The 26,082-nt window shown below is 38.3% G+C and overlaps 1 protein-coding gene across 2 annotated transcripts in view; it reads left to right on the forward strand.

Moving 5' to 3' along the window:
- SHC4 (SHC adaptor protein 4) overlaps positions 1-26,082 on the forward strand; it is a 131,424-nt gene that overhangs the window by 51,905 nt on the left and 53,437 nt on the right. For both annotated transcript variants that reach the window (XM_069596605.1, XM_069596604.1), the window contains exon 3: positions 23,699-23,762. In XM_069596605.1, coding sequence (XP_069452706.1) covers positions 23,699-23,762 — 64 coding nt within the window. The remainder of the gene's footprint in view (positions 1-23,698; positions 23,763-26,082) is intronic.

Consider the following 26,082-nt stretch of genomic DNA (forward strand, 5'->3'; position numbering starts at 1 on the left):
GGATTAGATAATAACCCTTCCTTCTCTCCTCCCCCAGCCCTGGCAGCCACAGTTCTACTTTCTGTCTCTGTGAATATGGCTGCTATGGGTACCTCAGATAGATACATAGAGTTATATAGTATTTGTCCTTTTGTGACTGGTTTATTTCACATAGCTTAATGGCTTTAAGGTTTATAACTAGGTCAAACAATATAAATATTCTGAAGGGTTTAGACACAAATTGCTAGGTTGTTCTGCAGAAGAACTGTAATAGTTGGTATCCTTCCTCCCTGTCATGTATCTGTTTTTTTGTTGCTATCTTTTATTTTTATTATATTTAAAATATTTAAAAATTTTATATTGGAGTATAGCTGACTAACAATGTTGTGTTGGTTTCAGGTGTACAGCCAAGTGATTTAGTTATACGTATATCTATTCTTTTTCAGATCTTTTCCCTATATCATTTATTATAGAGTACTGAGGAGAGTTCTCTGTTGATTATTTTATATATACCAGTGTGTGTATGTTAATCCCAACCTCCTAATTTCTATCTTTAAAAAATATTTATGAATTTGTAAGTCTGTATTTTCCTATTGTTTAATAAATGGCAAAAGACTATTTTTCCTCTGCCATGAAGATTCAGTTTATGAATAATATATAGATCCAAGGGAAGGTGGCTGGCATAGTATCTGGATATTGTTTCTTGTAGATGTGTCGATAGTTCCTTGTAGATTCTGGCATTGTAGATTGTGTTTTGGGCAGATTTGTGGAAGCTTGAGAGTGAATCACTTTCCATAAAGCCTTTAGTTTCCAACCTACTTCACAAATATTTACTCTTTCCTTCTCTCAATTTTTCTTTGTCTCCTCTCCTTTCTTCTTTCAACTTACATATATTTTCACATTCAGCCACTATTAAAGTTGCTTTATTATCAATTGTTTTGGATGTTATTAATATATAACTGTTGAATCAGGTTCAAATTGTTTAAAATTTCAATGTCACATAGTCATTTAGCTCAGAATCCTACTTAATCTAAGAAAAAAAAGTTCAATAGACCAGGTAGAATTCTAAAAGAAAGAACTTCATTTTGTGTGACCTCAGCTGTGTGTGTGTGCTTAGTTGCTCAGTCATGTCCAACTCTTTTTGACCCCATGGACTGCAGCCCACCAGGCTCCTCTGTCCATGAACTTTTCCAGGCAAGAATACTGGTGTGGGTTGCCATTCCCTTCCAGGGTGTCTTCCCCACCCAAGGATAGAACCCTGGTTTCCTCCACTGCAGGCAGATTCTTTCTTTCATGCCCACAGTTATCTCCTGACATTTACCATCAAGCAGAATATTAATGAGGTGTGGATGCTGATAAACTGGTGTAGCTAATTGCTGCTCTGGATACAAACAGATGTATTCAGTCTGATGTCCTGTCCATGTTAATTCATCTTCCCATCTCTATACTAGCTGGTACACTGTTCCAGTTAATAGAGAGACAGCAGTATGAAGTTCTGGACAATAAAGGAGGATCCACGGTTAACAAACAACATTTGGGTCAGCAGTTGAAACGGAAGAGAAAAATGGAGTCAATTCTTATCATTATGAGGGATCTTTCTACCAGTTGTTTGGGGGTTGAATTCACAGGACCTCTGGAACATAGAAAATACTCACAGAAGAGAAAAAGAGAAAGAAAAACAAGGAGGCCATATACTATGTTGGCAGTTCCGGATTATACTCTTTTCAAGGCTCTTAGCAGGCTTCTCTGACTGCTGACTTAGTCACTGGGGAGCCCTTCCAATGGCTTTTACTATTGTTCCTCCACAAATTCTCACCCAGGCATTTAACCACTTGACTGATTTAGGACCAGATCTTAATTTTTAATAATCTAGTGTTTATGCAAAAGGGCAAAGGAGGAGGTTGTTCCTAATAGAAAAGAGAAACAAGATGATTAGGAAGACAAAGACTCCACAGTGATAGTTTGCCTTCAAGATGTCTGGAAAACAATGTCAAAAGGAAATAAGAGAAGGGGAAAATGAAAACCTTACTAAGGATGACATAGTCATTCCTCTCTTTAATAAAAACATTCTCATCATAATTTTTATTTTAGGGGGAGGGATTCAAAAATTTTGGTAGGATTATCTCATTTAATCTCCAGTAAAAACTCTCATTCTAGGAACTTCCCAGTGGTCCAGTGGCTAGGACTCTACGCTTTGACTGAAGAGGACTTGGGTTCAGTCCCTGGTCTGGGAACTAAGATCCCATCTGCCACATGGTATAGCTTGCTGCCCCCTCCATGAAAAAAAAAAAAGAAAAGAAAAGAAACACCTAACCAAAAAACCTTTCATTCTGCTAATGAGGAAATGAAACTTAGATTAAGTAAGTTGCCCAAAGTCATACAGTGAATAGGCACAAAGGTGGAACTTTAGCCTAGCACTAGAAACTTTGTTCTTTCCTGCTATTTTAATATGTCATGATAGTTACATGGTATTTTCCCCTTTAATTTACTTATTGTAGAGAAGTTCATTAATAGATTTTATAATATGGAACAATCATTGAATTCCTGCTATAAACTCTTCTTAATTTTCATACCATCATAGGTAGTAGTTACAAACACATGGTTAATATTTTATTTCAAATTTTTGCATCCTTGTAATAAGTGAGTTTTCTTTTTGAACTATACTCATGAAGTTTTGGTTTCAGGAATAGGTTAGAGTAATAAGAATGATTTCAGAACGTGTCCATATTTTCTGTGTATACAGCACTTTAAACAATATTGGAATTATCCACTACTTAAAAAGTCTTTGGTACTAGCCCAAACAACTCTCTGGACCTGTTAGAGTTTTACCTCCATTGTCAAATCTTCTTTTTTTTATTAGTCTTTTCAAATTTTTCTCCTTTGGTAAAATAATTGGATAATTTTACCTTAAAAGTTGGGTATTTTACTTAGATTTTTCAAATTTATCACAAAATATTGGCCACAGTATTTGTATCTAATTTTTAAATAGCCTCTATATATGTGATTATGCTTTCTTCTATATTTCTAATCTGTGTGTGATCTTTTAAAATCAGATTTGCCAAAGGTTTGTTTATACTATTGCTCTTTTGAAAGAACCAGGTTTGGTTTTATTACTCAAATCTACTTCATTTTTTGTTTTCTAATTCATTTATTTCCCCTCTAGCTTTAGTGTATCTTTCCCCCTTTTTAAGTCTATTTTATGCTGTTCTTTCTTTAATTTTTAAGATTATTCTTTCATAATTTCTTATTTTTATTTTTTATCCAGTTTTACTAAGATATAATTGACATATTACACTGTGTAAGTTTAAGATGTACAACAAAATGATTTGACTTATATATATATTGTGAAATAATTGTCAATAAATTTAGTGAATATCATCATCTCATATAAATACAAGGTTGATTAAAGAAACAGAAACAACTTCCATCTATAATGTATGACAGTGTTATCATATTGTACATTACTTCCCAAGTACTTATTTATTAACTGAAAGTTTATACCTTTTGACTGCCTTCATCCAATCCTCCTTTCCTCCACTGCTGCTGCTGCTACTGCTAAGTCGCTTCAGTTGTGTCTGACTCTATGCGACCCCATAGACGGCTGCCCACCAGGCTCCCCCGTCCAGGCAAGAGTACTGGAGTGGGGTGCCATTGCCTTCTCCATTCCTCCACTTCTGGCCTTTGGTAATCACAAATCTGATTTTTTTAAATGAGTTTTTGTTTGTTTTGGCCGTATAATTGACCTACAACATTATGTTAATTCCTGGTGTATCCCAGGATAACATAGTGTTGTATAAGATAGTGGTTTGGTATTTCTGTACATTTCAAAATGATCACCGTGATAAGTCTACTGAACATTTATCGTGATTTTTAAAACAAAGATAAAACGAAACAAAAAAGCCTAATATGATCTGAAGCACATAGACACACAGAAAATTATCTCACGAAAACCTAAAGCTCACTCCCTCCCTTGCATAAGCATTCACATCATGCAAAGAAGAAAAAAAATCTTCCCTTTTCCACTAAGGATGCCTTCTTCTTTGTGTCTAGGTGAGAACCTGCCTCTGATACAGAGGAAGGAATAAATTATATGTCAGGGTAAACCCAATAAGTGAATCTGGTGGAACAGGGCTTGGTTTTCAACCCTGAAGATCAGAACTTCATAGGAAACATGGAGGGACTGTTTAGTTCATCTCCACGGGACATAATTTATCCCAAGGGCAGGGCACACTGTTGGTGGGAGGGCCCTCTAGATCATTGTCTTACTACACTGTCCTCCTGTATTTGTTGCTTTACATATGTAACTCATACTTGGCAACAAATTCAGCCAGGCTAAGTACAAAGCACCCAGCACAGGATCTGTCCATGCCAGGCTCCAGGAGAGCTGGGAAACAGTGGTTCGTGGTGGGTTTTTGCCTCATTCCTGTGATGGCCACCCCTGGGGGAAGGAAAAGGAGGTGTTAGAGGATGGGGTGGTGAGTGCTTCCTTTTGGGGTCCTGTCTTTGATTCATTTTCCCTAGCTGATCATAAGGGGTTTATTTATCTGCCACATTCCATTCCATGGGGTAGAAGACCCAGAGTAGTATTTTTTTGAAACTACTGTCAACAGTAAGCAGGCTATAATGAGTGATTGGTACTAAGCAAAGCAGCAAGGAAGTAGAGATCATTATTCAGAGGATGTTGTAATTGGACTAATTTCCTGTTTGTAATGTTATTGCTCCTGAGCACTGATTCTGCAAATTTAATTCATTGTTTTAAAATGTTGATTCTAATGGGGAAGGAAATAATCACCCAAGTCCAAGAAACACAGAGAGTTCCAAATAGGATAAACCCAAGGCGAAACACCCCAAGACACATATTAATCAAATTAACAAATATCAAACACAAAGAACAAATATTAAAAGCAGCAAGGGAAAAACAACAAATAACACACAAGGGGATTCCCATAAGGATAACAGCTTATCTTTCAATAGAAACTCTTCAGGCCAGGAGGGAATGGCAAGACATACTTAAAGTGATGAAAGACAATAACCTACAGCCCAGATTACTGTACCCAGCAAGGATCTCATTCAAATACGAAGGAGAAATCAAAAGCTTTACAGACAAGCAAAAGCTGAGAGAATTCAGCACCACCAAACCAGCTCTCCAACAAATTCTAAAGGATATTCTTTAGACAGGAAACACAAAAAGGGTGTATAAACCCGAACCCAAAACAATAAAGAAAATGGTAACGGGATCATACTTATCAATAATTACCTTAAACGTAAATGGGTTGAATGCCCCAACCAAAAGGCAAAGACTGGCCGAATGGATACGAAAACAAGACCCCTCTATATGCTGCTTGCAAGAGACCCACCTCAAAACAAGGGACACATACAGACTGAAAGTGAAGGGCTGGAAAAAGATATTCCATGCAAATAGAGACCAAAAGAAAGCAGGAGTGGCAATACTCATATCCGATAAAATAGACTTTGAAACAAAGGCTGTGAAAAGAGACAAAGAAGGCCACTACATAATGATCAAAGGATCAATCCAAGAAGAAGATATAACAATTATAAATATATATGCACCCAATATAGGAGCACCGCCATATGTAAGACAAATGCTAACAAGTATGAAAGGGGAAATCAACAATAACACAATAATAGTGGGATACTTTAATACCCCACTCACACCTATGGACAGATCAACTAAACAGAAAATTAACAAAGAAACGCAAACTTTAAATGATACATTAGATCAGTTAGACCTAATTGATATCTATAGGACATTTCACCCCAAAACAATGAATTTCACCTTTTTTTCAAGTGCTCATGGAACCTTCTCCAGGATAGATCACATCCTGGGCCATAAATCTAAACTTGGTAAATTAAAAAAAATCGAAATCATTCCAAGCATCTTTTCTGGCCATAATGCATTAAGATTAGATCTCAATTACAGGAGAAAAACTATTAAAAATTCCAACATATGGAGGTTGAACAACACACTTCTGAATAACCAACAAATCACAGAAGAAATCAAAAAAGAAATCAAAATATGCATAGAAACTAATGAAAATGAAAACACAACAACCCAAAACCTGTGGGACACTATAAAAGCAGTGCTGAGAGGAAAGTTCATAGCAGTACAGGCATACCTCAAGAAACAAGAAAAAAGCCAAATAAATAACCTAACTCTACAACTAAAGCAACTAGAAAAGGAAGAATTGGAGAACCCCAGAGTTAGTAGAAGGAAAGAAATCTTAAAAATTAGGGCAGAAATAAATGCAAAAGAAACAAAAGAGACCATAGCAAAAATCAGCAAAGCCAAAAGCTGGTTCTTTGAAAGGATAAATAAAATTGACAAACCATTAGCCAGACTCATCAAGAAGCAAAGAGAGAAAAATCAAATCAATAAAATTAGAAATGAAATGGAGAGATCACAACAGACAACACAGAAATACAAAGGATCATAAGAGACTACTATCAGCAGTTGTATGCCAATAAAATGGACAACGTGGAAGAAATGGACAAATTCTTAGAAAAGTACAATTTTCCAAAACTGAACCAGGAAGAAATAGAAAATCTTAACAGACCCATCACAAGCACGGAAATTGAAACTGTGATCAGAAATCTTCCAGCAAACAAAAGCCCAGGTCCAGACAGCTTCACGGCTGAATTCTACCAAAAATTTCGAGAAGAGCTAACACCTATCCTCCTCAAACTCTTCCAGAAAATTGCAGGGGAAGGTAAACTTCCAAACTCATTCTATGAGGCCACCATCACCCTAAAACCAAAACCTGACAAAGATGTCACAAAAAAAGAAAACTACAGGCCAATATCACTGATGAACATAGATGCAAAAATCCTCAACAAAATTCTAGCAAGCAGAATCCAACAACACATTAAAAAGATCATACACCATGACCAAGTGGGCGTCACCCCAGGGATGCAAGGATTCTTCAATATCCGCAAATCAATCAACGTAATTCACCACATTAACAAATTGAAAAAGAAAAACCATATGATTATCTCAATAGATGCAGAGAAGGCCTTTGACAAAATTCAACATCCATTTATGATAAAAACTCTCCAGAAAGCAGGAATAGAAGGAACATACCTCAACATAATAAAAGCTATATATGACAAACCCACAGCAAACATTATCCTCAATGGTGAAAAATTGAAAGCATTTCCCCTAAAGTCAGGAACAAGACAAGGGTGTCCACTTTCACCGCTGCTATTCAACATAGTTCTGGAAGTTTTGGCCACAGCAATCAGAGCAGAAAAAGAAATAAAAGGAATCCAAATTGGAAAAGAAGAAGTAAAACTCTCACTGTTTGCAGATGACATGATCCTCTACATGGAAAACCCTAAAGACTCCACCAGAAAATTACTAGAGCTCATCAATGAATATAGTAAAGTTGCACGATATAAAATCAACACACAGAAATCCCTTGCATTCCTATACACTAATAATGAGAAAGTAGAAAAAGAAATTAAGGAAACAATTCCATTCACCATTGCAACGAAAAGAATAAAATACTTAGGAATATATCTACCTAAAGAAACTAAAGACCTATATATAGAAAACTATAAAACACTGATGAAAGAAATCAAAGAGGACACTGATAGATGGAGGAATATACCATGTTCATGGATCGGAAGAATCAATATAGTGAAAATGAGTATACTACCCAAAGCAATTTACAGATTCAATGCAATCCCTATAAAGCTACCAGCCGTATTTTTCACAGAACTAGAACAAATAATCTCAAGATTTGTATGGAAATACAAAAAACCTCGAATTGCCAAAGCAATCTTGAGAAATAAGAATGGAACTGGAGGAATCAACTTGCCTGACTTCAGGCTCTACTACAAAGCCACAGTCATCAAAACAGTATGGTACTGGCACAAAGACAGAGAAAGATGAATACTGCATGATATCACTTATGTGTGTAATCTTTTTATAAAAAGTCCAACTCATAGCAACAGAGAGTAGAATGGTGGTTACCAAAGGATGGGGCATCGCGGGGCTGGGAAATGGGGAGCTATTGGTTAAAGAGAACAAGCTTTTGTTTGAAGATGGTTAAGGCCTTTATGATTGAACGTATAGCATAGTGATTATAGCATACTAATACAGTGACTAATACTGCATTGTATAATACAATTAAAATTTGCTAACAGAGTAGATTTTAAGGAATCTCACCAAAAAAAAAGAGGTAAGTATGTGATCTGATGGATGTGCTCATTAACTTGATTGTGGGAATTCTTTCACAATATACACTGCTATCAAACTATCACTTTGTATGCTTTAAATATATTATGATTTTGTCAATTGTATCTCAATAAAGCTGCAAAAAAGTAAATTTTTATGCATGCTACAGCATGAATAAACCTTGTGTTAGTCCATTCAGGCTTCTGTAACAAAATACTACAGATAGGGTAGCTTATAAACAACAGATGTTTATTTCTAACAGCTCTGGAGATTGGATGTCTGAGATCAAGGTGCCACCAAGGTGGGGTGAGGGCCTTTTTCTGGATGGCAGAATGATCATATCCTTCCTTGCAGAAGGGCCTAGGGAGTTCTGTGGTACCTCTTTTATAAGAGCATTAACCTCCATCATGAGGGCCCCACCCTCATGACCTAGTTGATTCCCAAAGGCCCCAATTACTAGTACTATCACCTTTGGGTGTTAGGGTTTCAACATAGAAATTTTGTGGAGATAGAAACATTCAGCCTACTGCAAAGCGTGAGCATATTGTGCTAAGGAAAAATACAAAAAGACAAAGACAAAGACAAAAAAGTAGTCTGATTTCCCTTGTATGAAGTGCCTAGAGTAGTCAGATCTAGAGATAGAAAGTAGATTGGTAGTTGCCAGGGGTTAGAGGGGAAGGTATTAGTGCTTCATGGGTGCAGAGTTTTAGTTTGGGAAGGTGAAAAAGTTCTAGAGACGAGTGGTGCTGATGATTGCATGACAGTGTGAATGTACTTAATGCCACTGAACTATACACTTAAAAATTATTCAAATGGTAAATTTTATGGATATGTACTATATATGTATTTTACAACAATTTTTAAAAAGCGTTGGTTACTAGATGAGTTATATTTTTGAAGTATTCAAGGTTGTCCAAGTTTGTTTTTCTGAAAGTGTGCAAAGCCAGTAAGAGAAGGACAGCTGAAGTGTCAAAGCCTGTTTCTAGCAGGTCCCACAGCTGAGATAATTTGGGGAAGAGTGCATGTAGTCTGTTCTAATTTCTTGAAGCCCAACCAGAAACTATGCTGGCCAAGAGGGCTGCTGCAGGACAGGAGGTGAAAGTAGTTAACAGTAGCTGATATTTGTTTCACTTGCCTTGCTCTCTTATGAAGCACATGATCACCCTGAGAGGAAGGTACTGTAATTCCCCATTTTGAGCAGGGGATGCTGAGGCTCAGAGAAGTTTTTGTGACCATTCCCAGACCACACAGCTGTTTTCCTGAGCTGAAACCCAGGAACCCTTACACCAAATCCTGTCCCTATAGCACTTAATGTTTTCTAGTGACATTGCTTTGGTTTGAAGCTAAGAAACTGCTCTTACAGCTGTGGATAGACTAAGATGATGGGGGACAGTGCAGGCAATAAATGCAGGCCTGGCTCATCTTTTAAAAATCACTTCTAAGTGAGGAAACAACTCAGCTATGACCACCTCCATCACTGATGTCAGGCCTCTGGGACATCTGATTCCTAACATTCTTTTTCATTATATTTTTCTGATTATAAAAACTAAAATTGGCTTATTGTGGGAATTGAGAAATAGGGTAAAATTAAAGAAAAAATAAACAAATTGCTGGAGGTAACTAGTAGTGGCAGTTTGGTGTAAGATTTTTCCAGTCATGTGTTTGAAGGTTAAGGTGAGATTAGATAGTGTGTATTAATTTGTAACATGCTTTTATCATCTAAGGTACATATTTTCTAGGTCATTATTTATGAATAGTACTTGCTTTGACCTGAGCTTTAAGGTGTAAGAAATAATTTTAACTACATCTCCTTGCCATGGGTATATTTATTAAGAGTCTTTGGCTTTAAGTAGCAGAAAGTAACTCTGCCTAGGTAAGCCGAAAGGGGAATTTCCTGAAAGGATATTGAGGCAGCTCCTGGAATCTGAGAAGTGAACAATCAAACAGGTAAGAAGGATAGAGTCAGGACTGCTAAGGCATCAGCAGCAGGGCTGCAGGGATTCCCCACCTCTGGTTTTCTTAATTCCAAATGTCAAATTCCCAGGTAGAATGGTGACTGGGGCCCAATGCTGGGCCAGTCAGCCTTGGCCAGGACAGAGTTGCATTGCGGCAGTACGATAGTTCCGTAACACGCGAATATGGTGCTTGCGCACGTGCTAAGTTGCTTCAGTCGTGTCCAACTCTGTGCGACCCTGTAAGACTGCAACCTGCCTGGCCTCTCTGTCCATGGAATTCTCCAAGCAAGAATACGGAGTGGATGGCCATGCCCTTCTCCAGCTCTCGTATATTGGGAAGGGCAATTACTGGGAGGAGGAAAAAGTAGCTTGTAAAATGGCAGTAGTAAATGCAGTGAAAAATAGATTCCTACCTCAAAGGGAAAAGAAGACAATAGATTAATTTCTTTGAATACCTTAAAAAAAAAAGATTGGGCATATTTAAATTATCCCCTAAATGCTCCACTAAAATTTAAGAAATTGTTAATCAAAATGTTATTAATTTTTGAACATAATTCAGTTGACCTATATGTTGATGCAGTGTTTGTGTATTTCAAGAAACATTGAGGCTACACGTGTAGGTATTGTGTATTTTATGCAGTTTTTGTGGGATGCAGGGCATTATTCTAGTGTTTTAGGTATTTGTAGAGGTTTATAAAATGGTGATTAGTTTTGTTAATTCTCTTTACAGTATCTATATTTGATTTGTTGAGAAATCCTTTGTCAGGAATGAAACTTCCAATTATAATGCTTTTTCCATGGAAAATATGATCCACTTTATGAAATTGTTTCTAAAAATATGTTGCAGCTGAAATCAGAACCTGCTAATTTATCCATATGAATCTACAGAAACTTACAGATGTGCATATATTATCCTATGAACACATATGCACTCTTCCTCTAACAGGCAGTATATACACTTTCACTGATCTAAGCTATCTGTCCATATCTAAGTATGGATTTTAGTGGATGGCCTCAAGTGTTTGAGGAGAAACAGATTAATTTAGAGCTTAAAATGCATGAATGTTAAAGTGTGTGCATTTGGGGACGACCTCAGTATTTTTAGCTTCTATTGCTGAATGAAATAACTTTTTCCGGTGATTTTTTTTTTTCCCTCAAGCCTTCTTTACTGTGCAGAGCCAGTTGAGAATGTATTCTGGTATCTCCCTTTTTGGCCCTTTTTGGTTTCCTTTAAAAGTCAGTACTGAATGTTTGTAATACCCCAAGCATATTCCAGTATATTCTGTGCAAATGTCTCTAAGACCAAGAAACTGGGTTTCTAATTTTGATTTTGATGGATACACTGGTCATTTCCTGGTCTGAATCATTTAACAATGCAAGTAGAATAGGCCTTTGTACCATTGCTCCTAGAAACACCAGTACTACGGTTACATAGGAGCCTCCTGAGAAAGCTTAGCGTGGGCCTCAGAGTGTGTCTGGCTAAGAAGGGATTGAGTCCCTATCCTTTTTCAGTGGGGCAGTCAATCACAAAGGCTCCATCATCCATCATCTTTGGGCCTTGAGGTTCTCCCTGGAAGCCTAGTGTATGGAATTTAGCCTGGATTCAAGATACCATATATCCAGAAAAATCAAAGATGCAGTTGCTTTTAGGAAGTGAGCTAGATGGAAAACACTAAAAATTCATTAGAAAGTAATCTCAGCCTGACTTTTCTTTGATAAAAAGAGGCTTTGTGCTCAAAGGAAATGCTAGACAGTTGGCAGTGTCTCCACCTGCCAGTCAGATTTGTTCCATTTCTTATCAGGATTCTCCTTAGGAAAACTGTGAAATGCCTAATGGAACAAATGCAGGTTCTGACCCATTTACTTAAACATGAGTTGGAGCTTATGTGAGCTGTACCTCCTCTAGGGAAATGTGAGTTTGCATGCATGTTTGAACAAAAAAGGATATTTCACTATTAGCTCTGACAATGCAGATTTTTAAAAAGAGAAGATATCTTCTAGTTAAGTGTTTATGCCAAAATAAAGGAGCATAATTCTGGCAGCAGCTCATTAGCAGGACTTATGGATCTAGAAACAGATGCTGAGATGGAGAGCTTAAATGCAAAAGGTATGCTGGGGGAATTCTTAAGATCAACACATAGGGGAGTGAGGGTTGCAGGTCCAGACATGGCGACAGTGTTGAATAGTGATGCCATCTCAACAAAGCCCTCAGCATATCTCCTGGGTGCAGAGACCAGGCCTTTGAACACTGTATTGATTTGTCATGTCATGTCATGTCATTTGTCATGCCTCTTGGGAGGGACATGTTTATGGGCAAGGTAACTAAAGGAGAAGACAAGTTCTGGGGAAGGAACTTGGCTGTGAGACATGAGCAGTGAACATTCCCACAACCAGGGTAATGGATACTTCTGATCTGAAGGAGGATCTGGGTTATTCAAGGGGACAAGGATCATACTTTGTTTCAGTGCCATAGAGCTGTCTAAACATTTGCACACTGAACATTCAGGATGTCCAGGGCAGCCCACTAGGTGCCATGGAGGCATCTAAGGAAAATCAAGTAGGCATTCTGCCTTTATAGAAACTTGCTGTATGTGTAACAGACATAATTGGGGCTCTTCTACAACATGCTTTCTGTATAATTCCAGTTATAACCAGGGAGTATGCTGTTGGGTACTAGACATTGTAAAAAACAGTTTAGAACCAGTTTTCAAAGCAGATAGACATTTTAAGGATAAAGCAATAATTATGGATAACATTTTTTGAGGCATTGTTCAAAGCACTATCATTATTCCCACTTTATAAATTTAAGAAACTGAGACACAGAAAGCTTTAAAAATGTGTTCAATGTCACAGAGATTATAGGAGACTGTTAAATTTTGAATTCTGGCTGTTGATTGCAGAGCCCACTCAACCAGCCTTTTTTTTTTAATTATCATAGAAGAATTGTAGATAAATTAGAACCCTCCACTTTTCCCCTGTTAACATTTGTAGTAATTTTTCATGTTTGTTTATGTATCTCCCCCAAGCACTTTGTTCTGTATCATGCACAAGATATCATGTCACTTAATGAAACTTAGTTGATATAAAAAGAAGAAGGATTTCGGTTCCCTTCTCCTTTCATTGAATGCTGGTAGGAGAGACAAAGAATGGAAGGTCATAATTAAGAGTATGTAAAGGCAGTTCCATAACCCTTATGTTTATATAGTAGAAAACTCATCTCTTATAAGACCCAGCTTCCTGTACCAACATACTGAGCAAGACCAAGGCCAAGTACGTATAAACAATCTGTCTGTGACGATTAAAAGGTTGTGTTTTAATAGGTTTTTTGCCACAGACAAGCTAATAGCTGATTGTGATCCCATGGGCTCTTACATTCATTTCTAGTTAGCTCCAGAAGAAGGCTCAGCAAACCACCTGCTACCTGATTTTGATTTTGCCATATTTTGAGCCAAGAATGGTTTTTGACTTTTTAAAAATGATTGGGGGTGAGGGATCAAAAGAAGAATATTTTGTGACCTGTGAAAGTTAAATGGAATTCACATTTGTGTCTGTAAGTGTTTTTGGCACTCAAGCGTGCCCATTCACTTACATGTCGGTGGCTGCTTTTTCAGCTGCAACTGCAGAGTTGTGTTGTTGTGACAGTCTATATGGCTCACAAAGCCTAGCAGTTTTTATTCTCTGGCCCTGGACTAAAAAAGGCATGGTGTTTACTGTTATGAAGAGGTTCTCAATCTGACTCAGCTCTATTGGAAACACTTGAGGGAGCTTTTAAAACTCCCAATCCTCAAGTCCACCCTCACCCACTAAATCAGAATGTCTGGAGATGAGACCCAGTCATCAGGATTTGTTAAAGCTCCCCGGTGTTTTCCCAGTGTGCAGCAACAGTTGCAAACCACTGCCTAGAACATGAATACATTTCGAGGGGCAGATGGTCTAGACCTCGCAACATCCAGGCTGCCAGATATGGGAGAAAATGCAGGTCACTTATTACCACCCATGTCTGCAGGGGATCATGGGAACAAAGATATTCAGGGTCTTCAGATACCCTCTGATGAAAGCCTTTCCAGTGAGAAGAGCAGAGATAAAGAGGACAGAGGGGAGAGGAGAAGATTATACTAAATATCTATCCTAGCACATTGACTGACTAAATTGAATACAGATTTCCCCCCAAATGGAACATAATTAAATGTGTAGCCTTCCCCACCATAGCTGCCTGGAGCAAGTGACCTAATTCCTTAACGTCCACTAACACAGCCATCTGGGTGAAGCTGTAGAGCGCAGAACCAGGCACCCTGTGCAGTGCACTCAAGTAGAAGTTCTAGTCTACTGTGTGGTCCTTGAGCTGATCTGCTTTAGAATGACCTGGGAGGCTGTTAACCTGCAGACCTATAAAATAAAAATCCCAAGAACAGTCCCAGGAATCTGCATTTTTAACCAGCAAGCCAGTTAATTCTTAAGAACTTGGAAGTTTGATCACCACTTATCTAAATGGTTATCTCATTGAACTCTTAGCTGATATGCAGGCCAAAATTGTCCCACCAGTGGACCCAACTGGCTAGGCCAGTTACTGATTCCTTCTAGAGGCACACACCACATTTTTGAAAAATGGACTTACCAGATAAAATCTATAGTATGTATACCAAATAGCCCATAAAACACTGAGAGTTATTTTTTTAAACAGTGGTGGGAGTTGTACATTCATATTTACCCATTACTGTCTTGGTCAACATTATAGATACCTTTATGGCAAACTGTATTAAGTATCTTAAATGGCACCAAATTTTTCTTTTATGAAGATAGGCCTATTTTTGGAAGGAGATAAGCATCATTTGGAATGAAATATGATGAATAAAGGTGGGTGATTATATTGAATCTGTTTTGTTTTTTCAAAATTCATTAAAAAAATTCTTAAGTGACCACACTGTATGATCGGTATACTTTTTAACCTCAAAAGACATGCCTTAATAATATTTAGAATATTTTGTCTAAAACAGAATGGTTTTAGTTTATTCCAAAGTAAAGGAGGACAGTCTTTTGGATTTACCAATTCCAGTGTGTTTTGTGTGAAAACAACCCCATATCTCATTTTGTATTTGAAGGTGTATAAGCCACGTTGCATTTTGAAACATGTGATTGTTTTACGAGAAACCATTGTGGGGATAGGAGAAGATCAGGACTTCATTTCTGTTTAGTGGGGGGAGACTTGCAGGGGAGGTGCCACTGTGGAGACGAAATGGTCTTTCAACTTCATTAAAGTACAATTCATGGCTTAACCTTTGCATCAGAGCCAAAGGGCAGAATCACAGAATAGACAGAACAACCTGTGTTCTGTGGTGGCTTGGGCTGGGTAGAATTGCAAATGTACTTTATAATCAGATTTTGAATAGAATTCAGGTTGAACAGAGTGGTGAGATAAGTCCATGTGAGAGTAAATGCTGTGGGCATTCCTAAAAGGTTTGATTTGACCATCCTGGGATCCAAAGTGCCTGTTTCCAAAATGAAAGAATATATTTTACAGGCAGCATTGATCGTCCCAGAGTGCGTGGGCAATGCCCTTGATAATAACACAAAGGGAGTTTGAAGTTTTGCATTTTCTGCTGGTCTAGGGCCATTGACTGCACTCATTGTGTGCTTATCGCCATGGAGGCAGGCTCATGTTCTAAAGTGTCTTGTCTGAGGCTTGCATATATTCTTGGAGGTCTTTAATTTCAGCAAGCTGAACAAAATTGTACATATAGATCACTGAGCTCTGATGTTCTGAAGGTAAAGATTTCAAAAAAGCAGGTACTAGTTTCCCTAGAACAACTGGAACAACATAAAACTAACATGATGTGGAGTCTGAATTACAATCCTCACATTCATCAATAGGAAGGCGGTTTGAGACATTCAGGTGACAACTTGTCCCTGCACATTATTAACTGATTCATTTAAATATTCATGTTGGAAATGAAAAGTAAGGGAAAATCCCTTGTGACTTTGTTCTACTTACATATTTTTGAATTCTTTTTTTGGAAAGGCTCTTTCAGGGAATAAAAGTTATTCTCGTTTCTATTGGTTTAGACAAAAAGGAACCATGTGTGTGTGTGTGTGTGTGTGTGTGTGTGTGTGTGTGTGTGTGTGTGTGTGTGTGTTGGGAGATGGGGAGAGTTGCCTTTAACTGCTTTCCTGGGCCATTTGCCTGGTTTCATGTGACACATTTTCTGGCTTTCCTATTTACTGAAGAACTGCATCTTGACATTCACTAGAAACAATATGTCCCACAGGCTCCCACCCTCCCTTAAATGCTCCACTTTGTCTTGGATTTTAGGATATTGCCTTCAAAATTTAAAAACAAACAAACAAACAAAAATACACAATGATTGGGCAGCGTTGCTTCCAGAGGAGCTTAACTGTTTAAGGGTTAAAGACATGGAAAAATTATAACTTAAGTACCGTAGTGGCCAGGGGTTGACGAAGAAAAGTAGCTTTGTTTGGGTGACGTTTGGGCTCTGTTAAAACAGATAAAATATCTTTTTTCGGTCTTAATGGCGTAGGCAGGATTTTATATGCTTAAAAGCAAATCTTCAACTGCATTCTCATTCTCTTACATCAGCCTGTTTCTCCCCTTCCCTCTCATGTGGCAAAACAATAAACAAAGTGACCACTGTTGGTCCTCTGGGTCTCTCTCTCTTTCTAGTACAGGCTCCCAGGATGGAAATCTTTAGCCATTTAAACTCTGAAAAGTCCTGCTCCTCTAAGAGAGGACGTTTGCTGAATGTTTGCTTGCTGGAGAGTGTCCCATGGTTGTCAACTTCTAAGGGGTTATGCAGAAATGCAGACTGCTTGGGCAGCTGGGGTGGTGGCACCCTCATCTTGGGAGGAATCCCTGCCTCGGGATCTCTGTTTTCTTTTTCCTCAGCATGTGTAAAGTCAGTGCTTTAGGTTGCAGGGTGTGGCTAGAACACCAAAAAGCATTGAAAATACTATTTGTTCTTGAAAATGTTGCAGTTAATCTCTTGGTCCCAGTCTAAGGGGAAGAAAAGATCTTTGAGAAGAAAAGCAACGAAACTCAAGCACATATGTGCCTTCTCTGGCTGGGGTATCAGATTTGTTAATACTGATGTAAGCAAAGAAAACAGTTGGAGTGGTTTAAAGCAGTGGTTTTTAACCTGAGATCTGTGGGTTCCCAAGAGGCCCACAGATGGTTTTCCAGGGGTGATACTGAGGGGTGAGAGTTGGGGCGTTGGACCCATTAAAACTGAAAAGAAATATTTGCGCAAATAGGCCTTTGTTGGAGAGAGATCTGTTGATCCTCTTTCAGTTCAGTTCAGTCATGTCCGACTCTTTGCGACCCCATGAATTGCAGCACGCCAGGCCTCCCTGTCCATCACCAACTCCCGGAGTCCACCCAAACCCATGACCATTGAGTCGGTGATGCCATCCAACCATCTCATCCTCTGTTGTCCCCTTCTCCTGCCCTCAACCTTTCCCAGCATCAAGGTCTTTTTGAATGAGTCAGCTCTTCATATCAGGTGGCCAAAGTATTGGAGTCGCAGCCTCAAAATCAGTCCTACCAATGAGCACCCTGGACTGATCTCCTTTAGGATGGACTGGTTGGATCTCCTTGCAGTCCAAGGGACTCTCAAGAGTCTTCTCCAACACCACAATTCAAAAGCATCAATTCTTTAGTGCTCAACTTTCTTTATAGTCCAACTCTCACATCCATACATGACCACTGGAAAAACCATAGCCTTGACTAGATGGACCTTTGTTGACAAAGTAATGTCTCTGCTTTTTAACATGCTGTCTAGGTTGTACATAACTTTCCTCCCAAGGAGTAAGCGTCAATTAATTACATGCATGCAGTCACCATCCGCAGTGATTTTGGAGCCCAGAAAAATAAAGTCAGCCACTATTTCCACTGTTTCCCCATCTATTTGCCATGGAGTGATGGGACTGGATGCCATGATCTTCATTTTCTGAATGTTGAGCTTGAAGCCAACTTTTTCACTCTCCTCTTTCACTTTCATCAAGAGGCTCTTTAGTTCTTCTTCACTTTCTGCCATAAGGGTGGTGTCATCTGCATATTCGAGGTTATTGATATTTCTCCTGGCAATCTTGATTCCAGTTTGTGCTTCTTCCAGCCCAGAGTTTCTCATGATGTACTCTGCATATAAGTTAAATAAGCAGGGTGACAATATACAGCCTTGACGTACTCCTTTTCCTATTTGGAACCAGTCTGTTGTTCCACGTCCAGTTCTAACAGTTGCGTCCTGACCTGCATACAGATTTCTCAAGAGGCAGGTCAGATGGTCTGGTATTCCCATCTCTTTCAGAATTTTCCACAGTTTATTGTGATCCACACAGTCAAAGGCTTTGGCATAGTCAATAAAGCAGAAATAGATGTTTTTCTGGAACTCTCTTGCTTTTTCAGTGATCCAGCAGATGTTGGCAATTTGATCTCTGGTTCCTCTGCCTTTTCCAAAACCAGCTTGAACATCAGGAAGTTCACGGTTCATGTATTGCTGAAGCCTGGCTTGGAGAATTTTGAGCATTACTTTACTAGCGTGTGAGATGAGTGCAATTGTGTGGTAGTTTGAGCATTCTTTGGCATTGCCTTTCTTTGGGATTGGAATGAAAACTGAGCTTTTCCAGTCCTGTGGCCACTGCTGAGTTTTCCAAATTTGCTGGCATATTGTGTGCAACACTTTCACAGCATCATCTTTCAGGATTTGAAATAGCTCAATTGGAATTCCATCACCTCCACTAGCTTTGTTTGTAGTGATGCTTCCTAAGGCCCACTTGACTTCACGTTCCAGGATGTCTGGCTCTAGGTGAATGATCACACCATCATGATTATCTGGGTCATGAAGATCTTTTTTGTACAGTTCTTCTGTGTATTCTTGCCACCTCTTCTTAATATCTTCTGCTTCTGTTACGTCCATACCATTTCTGCCCTGTATTGAGCCCATCTTTGCATGAAATGTTCCCTTGGAATCTCTCATTTTCTTGAAGAGATCTCTAGTCTTTCCCATTCTGTTTTTTTCCTCTATTTCTTTGCACTGATTACTGAGGAAGGCTTTCTTATCTCTCCTTGCTATTCTTTGGAGCTCTGCATTCAAATGGATATATCTTTCCTTTTCTCCTTTGCTTTTCGCTTCCTTCCTTTTCACAGCTATTTGTAAGGCCTTCTCAGACAGCCATTTTGCTTTTTTGCATTTCTTTTTCTTGGGGATGGTCTTGATTCCTGCCTCGTGTACAATGTCACGAACCTCTGTCCATAGTTCATCAGGCACTCTTTCTATGAGATCTAGTCCCTTAAATGTATTTCTCACTTCCACTTTAGTCTAAAGTAGAAAAAAAATTAATTACTTTATTTTTGGCAGTTCTTTTTTTCTGTTATGATAAAATCACAACATAAAACTTACCGTCATGATTACCATTTTAAAATGTATAGTTCAGGGGTATTAAGTACATTCACACTGATGTACAACCATCATCACCATCCATTCCCCTAATTCTTTTCATCTTGTAAATCTAAAGCTCTGTACCTATTAAACAACAACTCCCCATTCTCCCCTAGCCCCTGGCAATCACCATTCTCCTTTCCATGATTTTGACTACTGCAAGTAAGTGGAGTCATGCAGCATCTGCCTATTTGTGACTGTCTTATTTAACTTTTCATAATGTCCTCAACATTCATCATGTTGTAGCATGTGTCAGAATTTCCTTTCTTTGTGAGGCTGAATAATATTCCATTGTATGTATGTACCACATTTTGCTTATCCATTCATCTGTCGATGGATGCTTGGGTTGTTTCCATGGTTTAGTTATTGTGAATAATGCTATGGATGTGGGTGTACAGTATAACTGTTTTTTAAAAGCAAGTTCATAAGCACAAGTTTCTGCTTTTTTCTTTTGAGTTGTATATTGAGATTTTCTGAATCTGCGAAGCGTCTGGTGTCTCAGCTGACTTTAAAGTTCTGAGTGAGTGTGCTTTGCACACACGTTTGTTCTTCCTCCGAGGGCCAGGCTCTGGATGCTGTTATTATCCCTAAGGAGATAATAAGCCAGTGTCTGGAAAGCAAAGGGCTGGGACAGCATGGGCCTGGGACATCCTCATGAGCCTTCCCCAGAGCTGACCTCCATCACTTTGCCTCATTCCCTTGGCGGGCTACCACAGCCATACTGCATAAAAGAACCCTTTTCTATGTGGGGAGCGAGCAGAGGAAGGACCATATATTTCTCCTCCCAGTCCCTAAAGCCTAGAACTCCCCCCTTTTCATGCACCTGGCAATATGGTGCCTCCAATGGTGAGTCTGGGTTTCTAAGTCAGACTTGGATTTGAATTCTGTCTCTCCCACTATCTGCTGAATTATTTAGAGGCAGTTATTAAAATTCCTTGAAAATTTCCTCATTTGTAAAATGGGGATAAAATACTTACCTTGAAATAATATTATTAAGACTAAATGAGTTGATGTCCATAAGGTGCTTAGTGCTGAACTTGACATATAAATAGGATGCCTCTTTATTAAAACTTGAACTCCCTGCTAGAAATCTAAAGATAGGGATTTCTAATGTGAAAGCACTGCTAAATCTGGGCAAGAGTTTTTTCTTTGTGAAATTTTGGAGAGTGAAAATCAACAAATCTACCAAGTAAACTGAAAAGAAAAATCTGGTCTTAGTGGCTATAAAGATGGAGGCATTAAAGGGTAAGCTGGGAGGGGAACAAGAGAAATAAAGGTCTCTTATTATCTGTAACATGAACACTCTCTGACCTCTGCAGTTGTTGGCAAAAGAGAGACAGGCTGTGTCAATCCATAGGGACATTGTTGACAAGCCCTCACGTCTCCACAATACAGGAGCAAAACTCTTGCTGAAGAACTAACTTGTGTTCTTTTGAATATTTTAAAAGAATATAATCAATTGAATGATGAAGAAAAACAAAACACTGTTTACATCTAAACATCAATAGAATAAAAAATAGGAAACAGCAAATCACGAACATAAAAAACCCTCTAAGCCAAGTTACTATTTAATGCTTTTTCTATGTCCCTGTTTATACAGAATTAATTTTATATAGCTGCTACCGATGTGCATATGCTATTCCAAGTTCTTTTTTCCCACTAATTTATGTAGATTCCCTCCATATTTCTACAGTCCTAATATTTAACATTGCAAGTGGCAATATCTCTGTTGATTTGTTTTGTTGGGGTTGTTTTTTTCACTCTAAAATGAATGTTTCTTTTACATAACTACTCAGTGCTGTTTCAATACAAATTCTTCCTTCCTTGTCAAAAACTCTGATAAATATTATGACATTTGCCATCTTTTATATTAATACTAAGGCCACCAGCGGTGGATAAATATACCTGAAGTGGAATTATTCCCTTTTTTCTGTCAATACTGGCTTTGTAGTTTTCTTTCTGTGTGTGAAATTAATGAGAGTGGAGCAAGTATCTTACAGTTGTTTCAATTTTTAGTTCTAAAATTATACTGTTAACATTTTCCTGTCTCTAAAACGGAATTATTTCTAACCCCTTTCATATGAATTATCTAATCAGAAAGTTGGCAAACTATGGTCCTTGGCTGACTATCGCCAGCTACCTGTTTTTAGAAATTAAGTTATTGGAACACAGCTGTGTTCATCTGTTTGCATGTTGTCTGCTGCTGTTGTGAAGTTCCAGTGGCTGAGTTCAGTAGTTGCAACAGAAGAAAATCTAAAATATTTACTATCTGGCTTTATTCAGAAAACGTTTTCAGACTCTAATCCCATCGCTTAGCTCCTGCTCATTCTTGTTTCTACTATACTTTGTCCTCCTGTAGTATCAAAGTACTGTAGCTCCCCACATGTTATAATTATTTATGTTTGAATATCTTCACACATGCTCTTCCCTCTGTCTGAATTTTCCCAATTCCACCCTGCCAGGAGGGCTCACCCTTCCAAACTCTTCTTGCGGGATGCTCATCCTATAAAGTATTCCCTTTATCCAAATTCACAGCTTTACATTTTGTTAGATGTTATTGACAGTTGGAACAAGAATCAAGAAAACAGTGCCTGGGAAAGCGCTTCATAAAACTTATGAAAGTTGCTACTTCTAATAATAACTGTTATTATACTTGGCAACATCAGTGTCCACTTTTGTGTATACTTTTATTTCAACCCATTTACAGGGAGCTTTTTAGACCAAAGCACCCCAACTGGCTCTCACGGAGTACAGGATCTAAGAACACCTTTCCCGTAATCCTTGTTTGTTAAATACCAACAACAAGGGTGCCAGGTCTAGTTATTTAGGCAACGCTGTAGGCCCATTCAGATCAATTAGATGTGTCTCGTCAATTACTGACTATCATTAAGATAACTCAAACCATCAGCCAGCCAAGCAAACAAAAGAGCCCAACTCTCAAGAGGTGTCTTGTTTGACTCCAGAGAGCAAGGTTGGAATCCTGGAGAAACAATAACTATGCTAAATCGAAAAGCTGCTTTATCCATTTATTGCAGATAGTCATGCTGCGTACATAGCTCTGCACTACTAATGTACAGAGCTATATATAGGTCTCTATTTTTTGTCTGTCTAATCCATATTTATTTTTAATGGGTCTGCATTCCTTTCTCTGCATCTCCCTTCCTTTGAAAATCAAAACATCTCATAGAAAATATTTTCATGAAATCTGATATATATAAAAACTGTAATAATATGTGTGTACTAATTGAATGATGATGTCCAGTGGATCCGGAAGGAGCTTAGAGATTTCCATTTGCTTTGTGAAAAGTTTAATATGTGTGTTGAAAGCCACAGGCGAAGGTTCAGATTACGCCAAGGGAAAGCTCGGGTGGTTGTGAGTGCTGAGTCCCAGAGACAAAAGCTCTTAGTTATAACTGCATTTCTGGAGAGGAGGGCGCCAGTGCATTCACCACTTCCATTAAGGAGCAACTACCTCTTTTAGTGGCGCTTTTCTCTCAGGAAGTGCAATATATAGTAAGGGCAGAAAAATAAGCAAAGGAGGAAATTTGCTATTGATTTTCTTTTCTTCTGTGAAATTACATGAAAGCTCAATGGCTTGTAGCAGTAACTTAGTCAATAAGGTTCCATTTGAGACCACCTTGAAGTTTAATTCTCTCCCGATCCTTTTAAACTTCCTCTAGTGTTTGGATTCTTTTGTATTTAATTGTTTTTAGCGATGAGATGCTATGAAGCTTTTTATTCACAACACCACAGGGGATTTTGCTAAAGATAAAACTGTGAAATATTCCCAGACAGTAAAGTCCTATCCATCCTTTTTGGTTAGAAATCAACAGTGCTGAAAGCCAACCTTGAAAACCCAAGGGAAATAGACAATGAGGGTGAATATATGACTCCTTATTATAAAGCAATTTTTCAGTATTTAGAGAGTTGCTGGATCTTCTTGGATTTGAGCTGTGGTGAGAATAAGCTCAGTTTTCTCCTGTGAAGTGGAGGAGGCCCTTTATGTCAGACTCACCATTATCTGAGTGTACATTTTGGTCATAACAACTTGCTAACGTTTATTGAACATTTACTATGTACTTGATAGTTTGCTGAGTCTTTATATGGTTTCTGTTCTATAGGGAAGCAATAAGTCGCCTGTGTGAAGCTGTCCCTGGGGCAAATGGAGCCATTAAAAAGCGAAAGGTAAATAAATAATGGTGTGGTTTTTTTGTTTAATATTTCCCTAACTGTGGGAAAGAAAGATAATATTGAAATAGTTGTTTGTTCATTCCACCACATGACCCAAGGTCCAGAATAGCCTTGACTAGTTGGCATGCTATCTAAGATGCACTCAAAGTTGTTCTTCTCCTTCAAATTTTCTGACTTGCCAGACATTGTCTGAAATGGTGATGCCTGGACGGACAGAGTGGAGAAAGCACCTAAGTCTTTCCAAGTTAGAAAAAATCTGGTTGCAGGGCTGGGTCTTTACTTTGCTTTGAGCACGGCATCACATCTCTGTAAGAAACTTCATTTTTGTTTCTGTAAGTTAAGTTGTTGACAAAATGACCAGTTTTGGTACCTTCCAATTTCAATATTTTGTAATGTATGTATTCTGTATTTTAACATTTTAGGCTTTTAAGACTTCATGGCCTATTTTCAAATGGAAACATGGGTGCTGGTAGCAGTAGAATAGTAAATGGATAGAAGGAGCTTTTTATGCTGAAAGAAAGCACAAACTCGATGCTAGAGTTGGATTTAAACCCTAGTAACTGTGTGACCTTGAACAAGTCATTTCACCTTTTGGATCCTTGGCTTCCTCATCTATAAAATGGGAGAAAATAGCACGTACTTTATAGAGTTAGGTAAGAATTAAATGAAGTGATGTGTACATCACAGCGTTTAACATGGTGTCTGGGTTACATAAGCTTCAATGATAATAGTAGTTAGTATTATTGTATTAGCACATTACTGACCAGGAGTTTTTGCAGAAACAAATGCCTGCGGCTAGTGATTTGTTACATGGCTGAATAATGAAACACTCTGGTCAATCTTGTTTGGGTAACAAAAGATGTATTAGTATGTCTGCCAATTATGTATTAAGTCATTAAACCTAGAATAGTTGCTTCAAAGTCCAAAGGAGAGATTCAAAGGCTCTTAAGATAGCCATATCAGTTACAGAACTGTAGATTAAGAGGGGAAGGATTTTTAGAGATCTCCCAGGAAAAACCCTCTCATTTTGCTAGCTTCTAAACTATGGCTCAAAGAGACTTGCCTTGAGTTACTAGAATGATCAAGGTCAGTGCCAACTGTCAAAGCCAGGTTTTCAGTCTCAGCTTAGTGCTCTATTACCATACCACCCTGTCTCATTTTTTTTTTTTTTTTGGCCACCCCACAAGGCACTTGGGATCCTAGTTCCCAGACCAGGGATCAAACACATGCCCCTTGCCTTGGAAGCATGGAGTCTTATCCACTGGATCACCAGGGAAATCCATGCCTCATATTTTTATCATTGCTCATTATTTCTTAAGGCTGAATCCATTGTCACCCAGAGTGACGCAAGTGAGCCACACAGTACAGGAAACTTTGATGAATGGCCCTTGAATTCTATTAGAACTACTATTAGTAGTTTCTTTGACAGAACCCATGATCTGTCGGTAGCCTCTAACCTCCTCCTGCCTCTCATAACCTCTTCAAATAAGAGGTTGTGACTGGATGATCCCAACAAACAGTCTTATTCACTTAAGACTTTCCCATTTCAGGATTAGTGGGAGTCCACACTGGAAAACAAAATAAAGCAAACCAGGCTATCTTTCCGGAAAGTAAACATGTAAAGAAAAAAGAGAAATTACTGAGTTAATTCCTTGGTAGCTAGATTTGTACAGGATGTGCACGTGCACTCAGCTGTGGCCAACTTTTTGCAACCCCGTGGACTGTAGCCCGCCAGGCTCCTCCGTCCATGGGATTTCCCAGGCAAGAATACTGGAGTGGGTTGCCGTTGCCTACTCCTGAGGATTTATTGAATAATTAATAATACATGCCAGGGACTCTTCAATGCACTTCATATTTTTAATATTCTTTTTCTTCACAATTTAAAAAATTGTGTTAAAATACACATAACATTTACCACTGTAACCATTTCTAAGTGTATAGTTCAGTGAATACATTCCTGTTGTTGCTCAATCATCACCCCCATCTATCTGCATTACTCTTTTTTTTAAGAAAGAAAATCCTGTATTTGAAGAACAGAATACATTTAGAATTGTTTGCTTCTAAAAAAGCCCATTTTCCCCAAGCCTTCACTTCGTAATTTCATATTAAGCAATGAAGTTATTTTACACAATCTAGTTAAACAATTTAATGGGAATAAGCCCATAACTCTATTTTATCTTGTAAAACAGAAAGTCTATACCCATTAAACAATAAATTTCCATCTCTCCCCTCTCCAGCCCCTGGCAACCACCATTCTACTTTCTGTCTCTATGATTTTGACTACGCTAATTATCTCATATAAGTGGAATCATGC

This window comes from Ovis canadensis, chromosome 7 (genome assembly GCF_042477335.2).
Source record: "Ovis canadensis isolate MfBH-ARS-UI-01 breed Bighorn chromosome 7, ARS-UI_OviCan_v2, whole genome shotgun sequence".
Classification (NCBI taxonomy): Eukaryota; Metazoa; Chordata; class Mammalia; order Artiodactyla; family Bovidae; genus Ovis; species Ovis canadensis.